Genomic DNA, 7,251 nt, shown 5'->3' with positions numbered 1-7,251 from the left:
TCTGTGTGCAAATCAAAACCAAACCTCCATCACTGTATATAAGACAAGTATGAGAAACTTGCTGTGTATTTCTGAGGCCATTCCTCTAGCTACAAAATCTGTACGTTAATCAACATCATACTTACATTTCATATTTTTCAATTGGCAAGCCAATAGATGGAACGATCACTAAATTCCACTATGTTAACCAATCAGTCTCAGACGAGGATCTTTTACGGTGCCCCTTTACGCTAAATTAGTGGAGAGGTTAATAATGGAGAATACCCACTCAGGGATTTGATAACAAAGGCATTTCACCATCATGCAAAAACACACACTACATGATTTGGAAAGGCACACACCCGTCTACGGTACACAATATGTACGATAACAGACTAATTTCAACCATCATACAAACCCGGGGGTTTCCCCTCTATGTCTATGGGATGTAGATGTGTATCACCTGGATAAGCCCTATGTGCTACAGTGCAGCTTCAGCGGTACGGGTTTGAGGAAACTTACTGAAGGTAATAAGCAGTGCAAGCCTACAGCCATGGTAGAGGTAGAAGATGGGAATAGTGGAGCTCTATGGGGAAATATGGTTTAAAAAAAAAAAAACACTAAACAAATTGTACAATCTTTATTTTAAAATACATAGAACACACCTGTAATAAGAAATAAAAGTTGCAAAAAGGCAAGTGATGAAAAATGTAATAAAAAATATACTAGTAATTTCATGTTTCAGCAGAATGTGAGCATCATTTGTGCGTTATTATGCTCTGCTTTCATAATGCAGGCTAATCGTGCGACTTAGCTCCCCTCTTTCTCAGACCACTCCTGGTATCCTCCGGCATAGTTGACGGCCCTGAAACGAGAGTCGGAAGATGTCATCATTTACAAAAAAATCCCAAGGCACAAACACAGTATACAGAGCATTACTGTCAATGTACACTCATACTTTTGGAATCCAAGGCCTCGTGCCTTGTCTGTGGCCACGCCTCCTCGCCGGCCCATCTGACAGTGAAACACCAGCTCAGGGGTATCCAGGGGGGGTTTGGGCACCCCGTATTTGGCCTGGAACTCAGCAGGGTCCAGCGCTAGGGCACTCTCCACTGTATCAACTGGGAGAGGAGATACAGGAAGTTTGCAATAGGACTCCATTTAGAACGCAATAAATATACCAAAATAGCTGGCTCAATGACAACAGTAAATCAAACCTTTCTTGCTCATATTTGGCTGAATTACACCTATATAAATTGGGGTTCATTATGCTTCCAAAGGTTTGGACTCTGGAGAGCAAATTCCAATTGAACCTGAGAGTGTAATTTTACTACAGGACTCCGACTGAAGCTCACCTGGAATATGGATTGATCCTGGAATGTGTCCTCTGTCTACCTCCTCTTTTGTCCGTACATCAACCACCAGAAGACCCTTGTTGCTCTTGGTCAGGAGGGCCTTAAGGTCAGAGTAGGAGATATCCTTATCTGTGGAGAGGTGATTCACAGCTAACTTCATGTTGCTTCCTGGCACTGACCATAACCTCTCTTTGTGGAAACAAACTTGTAAGAAAATAACATGTATTCTACTACAGAGTCAGACAGTGAGAATGCAGAAGTTGCCCCCCAAAAATTACTGTAGAAAAGTGCTGAGTCACTGTACGATACCATGCCCAGCCACTTTCAAACCCCACATAGCCTATCAAATCAACCTGGCGTAACACCGACAAAAATCAATGATTGGCATTTGATCCAATGTATTGTCGTATTATGGCTCACAAAGACAGATGGTCAGTAACGATCTAGCAGCACTGCGAACTACACAATGAAGGTAAATGCAGAATACAATCGTGGCATTCGCACTTACCTGAGTTTGCCATCTTGTTTACTGGTGCGCATTTGAATGGAATATTGATTGTCATGTATCACATTATTTCCTCATTCGTTCCAAGATGATTGTTTGAGCGGTAACCATTGGACGAAATTCTTAAAAAGGAGGGACTTTTGACAGTATTGTAGCCATAGCCAATCAGACCGATTCTTCTTCTTCAACGGTTCATCTTACTCAAGTTTCAAAATAAAAGTTGCATTACTGTTATAGGACATCACTTTTATTACTTCCAGCACTATTCATTTAGTTTCATCAACATATTATGTTCCTTCCATTAAAAACAATCAGTCACACAAACTCAGGCAAAATTATGTAAACACTTTTATTCTAAAAACAATTGCTTTTGTTATTCATAAGTCAGTTTTATTTATTCTACACATGAATCCGACTGCCATAACTCTTCCCTGTCATGATCGAATGGTATACAAGCAGTGGCTACCCGTCATTCAGGGCAGGAGCTCTACCTGTTTTGAACCCCACATTTTTAGGCAAAAAATTGACTTTCCTGTTTTGCATGTTATTTTAATTAATTAATACGTGTCACATATCAGTCTGCAAACAATGTTAAAAAAAAGATCTAGGATTGAGTTAATAAACGTGCATACAAACATGGTCTCTTTTTTGTTTTCTTGAGTAAGGCAGCTCCAAAATGCAGGTGGTTCAGCCTAGCTCAGTGCTTTTTGTGGTGGTAGGGCAAGCCAGCAGAAAATACAGAGCGTGATTGGCTCAGTGTTCTGTCACTCATGGGGACACTACGTCACCGCCAAGTCTAAGGGTAGAGCTAGAAAATTCTAGCTCCTTGGGTGTTGCCATAGAGCTACATTAGAAGTGCCCATCCAAGAAGGCTCAAGGTCATTGGCCACAGTCATTGGCCAAAGTCATCCCCTTAAAATTAAGTCAAATCACATTATATGTACAGTAGCTTTGATTGGACTGATCATGTCAACATCATACTTTCAAAATCTTAGCTAGCAGTCATCATCATGAATCAAGTTGATAATCTACTCATCGGCCATTGGCCATTGGACATAAACATTACACAACAAGTTGGAAATCGCAAATTCAACTATGAGGGGTTTGGAAGGAATCAGTGACAGTGGCTAACTGCAAGCATTACAAAGCAATCACGAGCCTGCTATTCAGTGGAGTGGCTGTGATAAAATGATAAACATTCAACATTGGCCATGCTGTCAATGAAATCTGGGATTAAGGGGCTCTTTTCCAAGTTTAAAATGATAAACATTCAACATTGGCCAGGCTGTCAATGAAGCATAATTTGTGCCGTGCTCAAAACATCTGTTAACTCGGAACTGAGAAAACTTGACTTCAGTGAAATCAAGACAACTGGGAAGTCGGGAATAAACAAGCTCCGACTGGGAAAATAGGTTTTGAACGGTCATCCAACTCGGAATTGTAAATCCGTCGTCTTTCATGAGCTACGACTTGAAGATCAATGACGTTATCATGATTCAACCTGATTTTTTTTCAGAGTTCCCAGTTGTTTTGAAAGCACCATAAATCCAGAGAATGCCAGACTTTGATGACAAAATTTGCCCACGAAGGACCGCTGCGCCACCTTCCTGTTCAATTGAGCACAGCATACAAAAATGTATTGTATGCTGCTGCATAAATTATGTAATATGCCAGGGAGATATGTATACTGTAGCTAAGAAAGTAATACTAAGTGTATGTTGTGTAGTAAGATGTTAGTAGTCCATGTGCCTCATCCTAATAATTTGGTCTTGTTTCACCTCTTAATTTCGCCTACTGTTCTGGTGATGCACATGTAGCCTATAACCTATTTTAGAGAAATGTAATCATTGAATATTGTAAGAGCTTTCACTGTCTGCTTATACACCCCGTTTATTTATCCTATGGTTCTGACTTGGTGTACAGGGAGAACACTGTAAGAACAGCCTATGTTCTGAATTCTGTCGCTGTACATTTCAAAAGTGCTAAACAAAGAGTTATATTAACTACTTCCGTCCTAGCTCGCTCATTAATGTCTTAATCGAAATTACGGATTGCCTCTTATCCTCTTGTCATCCCCTTATGCCATAGTTTGTACATTTCAATTGTCATTAGAAACCGCATTTGTTTAAGCAAGTCAGCCATATCAGCTATGTTTTTTTTAAGTCAGTAAATGAGGCTGAATGAACTGTTTCGCTGCCAGACAAGGCTCCGCTGTTAGCCAGGTGTAGCAGTGGTGAGATGTTGGGACTGCTGTTGGGACAGCTTTATGTAGGCCCTAACAGTTTGTGGGCACCGTTTGTCACTGTTATAGTGCAATTAATGTATTGTTTAGTGTTGTGTAGTGTAATGGCTTTGCTGGCATGCACATCACATTTTTATGCCCCACCAAGATTTACATGTTAAAATCACCACTGTACACAAGTTAATTTGCCAGCAAACAACCTGCAGTCTCTTTAGTCACAAAGCTTCTTAAGCTTTTGTTAGGGTTATTTAGTCCACAAAAGTCAAAAGTTATTATTTCATTTCCATATTCCTAAGTGCAGGATTCTGAACAACCTGAGCCCTGTGCTGGTGAGTCACTGGTGAGGGAAGCCATTTTGTCTCTGTCCCAGTTACTTTACTCTTACATTCTCTGCTACACAGAATTGCATCACAGCGTTCCCTCCGTGCTGTAGGAGGGGTTCCCCAGCCCCTCTGCAGAGTTTTCCCCTGTTTTACACGTCTGTCGCCTCCAGAGGACCAGGGCGACCAAGGAGAGGAGCAGGAGAAATCCCAGCCCCCCTCCGATGACCCCAACTCTTAGGGCCAGGTTGGTGGCCTCAGGGGGGTCGTAGCGGAGGCAGGAGAGCTCCGAGGGGGCACTAGTTCCCGCTATGTTCACTGCCTCCACACACACCTTGACACCTGCCTCTAGTTCCCCCAGCACCCCGCTCCGAGAATCACCCCTGAACTGGAGAGGCGCTCCCTTTCGATCTTCGATCACAACCCGGTATCCAGATACCACAGAGGCTGGAGCGCACCACCGTACCTCTGCCCCTCCATCAGTGCCTGGCACTAGCTTCTGGAGGTGTGGAGCGTGAGGGGGCTCGTCTACCCCGCTTAGCCCAGGGCAGAGGCACCCGGTCTGGGCAGAGAGCTGGGAGCAGGGAATCTGGTTGTCCTGGCAGGGGTGGTAGTCACAGGGCTTGGGCTGCATCGGAACCAGAGTAGAAGCTGATGAGGTTTTGCTGTAATTGGGAGGGGAATGGGAAGCTTTCGCTTCAGTGTAGTCATCTTCGTCGTAGTCAAAGCCCACGCCGGTAACATATTGGATCTTGGGGTGTGTGACCGTCGGGGAGGTGGGGATGGCGTGTGCGAGGAGGGGTCGGGTGTTGATGAGGTGGGTGGGAAGCAGGTCAGGGGTCAGTACTAGTAGAAGGAGCAGAGCCGCCCAATTCCAGCAGAATGACATCATCTCTGTGGGACAGAAATGGAAAGATTATAACCACAAGTAGGAATTAACTACCACATTATTACCGTGTGAACCCATACAGGAGGAGACACAGGATACAACAGACAGAAAGATACAGAACAATAATTTACTGTAGGACAACTGTTTCACAGAGAGATAATGTACTGTAGGACAACTGGTTCACAGAGAGATAATGTACTGTAGGACAACCGGTTTACAGAGAGATAATGTACTGTGAAGACAACTGGTTCACAGAGAGATAATGTACTGTAGGACAATCGGTTCACAGAGAGATAATGTACTGTAGGACAATCGGTTCACAGAGAGATAATGTACTGTGAAGACAACCGGTTCAAAGAGAGATAAACTAATAAGGCTGATTCTCAAGGAGTCAAAAAAAAGTATCCACCAGCTAGTGCTCTCTTCTCAGTTGGCAGGGTGCCAGACAAATCTGTGGGAAACCCGAGCTGTACTCTCAACACATGCTAGTCCTCCTTTTAGCTTCCACATACTTTCATCCATAGAATAACACATCATCAATCTAAACGATTAAATTTGTTGTATGGCTTTATCTGAGTTGATGTTGATTATGTTAATCAATCATTCATCATATTTTTCATTGTTGTGAGAAAGTGAGAAAGATTAAAACAGTCATGCTCTCAAATGTATCACCATAGCAACCAATTGAAAGAAAACTAAAACAAACCAATGCGAGTAGTGATCTTTTACTATACCTGAATTGAAGAATAATAGGATATCTAATGTCTCTTTCCACTCTTCACTCTTCTTTGTTATTTTCTTAACTCTCACATTCTCTCTCTCTTTCTCTCCACATCAGCGTCTTCTTTTATGCTCACCAAACTTTCCCCTCCTTTTTAACACACCCTCATTTTCTCCCCTCTGTGCCCCTTTCTCTCTCTCTCTCTCTCTCTCTCTCTCTCTCGCTCTCTCTTTCTCTTTCTCTCTCTTTCGCTCTCTCTCTCTAGGTCTCCTTGGCTCTTTCAGGAGGGGGGATGGTGTACTGTTCGTTTGTGTCCCTCCTTGCATATCAATTTACTCATCAGTAGCAAGCTTGAGCTGGCTTTTTTTGTGTGTGTGTTTTTGTAGGTATATTGTGTGTTGGCTGTTCATGACATCATTGTATGACAAAGTGCCCATGTATTTCTATGTGTGATGTATGTGAATAGAACACGAGTTTGGCATCAGATCATATTAAAGCATGTGACCCACATACTCACATTCAGGTGTGTACGAGAGTGTGTCAGCGTGTGTGAGGGTGAATGCTTGTGTGTGGGTGTGTGTGTGTGTGTGGGTGTGTGTGTGTGTGTGTGTGTGTGTGTGTGTGTGTGTGTGTGTGTGTGTGTGTGTGTGAGTGAGAGAGAGAGAGAGAGAGAGAGAGAGAGAGAGAGAGAGAGAGAGAGAGGGAGTGAATGTTTGAGCATGCATGTTTATTGTCACAATCCCCATGGTGTGCATTGTTGCAGACCTGAAGGAGAGGAGGAGGAGGACAGAGATTTGACTCCAGTCCTTATATGGAGGAGAGCTGGCAAGGTGAACAAGCTGGGACATGATAGAAGTAATACCATCTGATTGAGAAAGACAGAGAGCGAGACAGGAAACCAGAATCAGAGCAGGAATCACCTAGCTTCCCCTTTGTCTTGTCCTACACCCCAAAACACAATACTTCCCCTTTGTCTTGTACTACACCCCAAAACACAATACTTCCCTTTGTCTTGTACTACACCCCAAAACACAATACTTCCCCTTTGTCTTGTACTACACCCCAAACACAATACTTCCCTTTGTCTTGTCCTACACCCCAAAACACAATACTTCCCCTTTGTCTTGTACTACACCCCAAAACACAATACTTCCCCTTTGTCTTGTACTATACCCCAAATATTACTGCTACACAACACCTCACCATACCCTGAAGTGCTATTGTTATCTAGTTCTACTAC

The 7,251-nt window shown here is 43.0% G+C and overlaps 1 protein-coding gene across 2 annotated transcripts; it reads right to left on the bottom strand.

Annotated features, from left to right (window-relative positions):
• Positions 1-604: 604 nt before the first annotated feature.
• On the bottom strand, positions 605-6,270 carry tstd1 (thiosulfate sulfurtransferase like domain containing 1). 2 transcript variants are annotated; one of them, XR_014392289.1, is made up of 5 exons: positions 6,025-6,270; positions 1,843-5,295; positions 1,335-1,463; positions 938-1,100; positions 605-844 (listed from the first exon to the last, which is right to left on the bottom strand). XR_014392289.1 is itself a non-coding variant. In XM_014198920.3 (4 exons), the coding sequence occupies exons 1-4, from the start codon at positions 1,895-1,897 to the stop codon at positions 790-792; spliced, it is 402 nt and encodes a 133-aa protein (XP_014054395.1). In that variant the 5' UTR covers positions 1,898-1,972; the 3' UTR covers positions 605-789. The 2 variants fall into 2 exon arrangements, 1 of the variants encoding a protein (XP_014054395.1); XM_014198920.3 differs by lacking the exon at positions 6,025-6,270 and having other exon boundaries at positions 1,843-1,972.
• Positions 6,271-7,251: the final 981 nt, after the last annotated feature.

This window comes from Salmo salar, chromosome 05, assembly GCF_965601325.2.
Source record: "Salmo salar chromosome 05, fSalSal1, whole genome shotgun sequence".
In the NCBI taxonomy this organism is placed as follows: Eukaryota; Metazoa; Chordata; class Actinopteri; order Salmoniformes; family Salmonidae; genus Salmo; species Salmo salar.
Note: the sequence above shows the minus strand (reverse complement) of the source record. Positions and strands in the feature narration are given on the sequence as shown.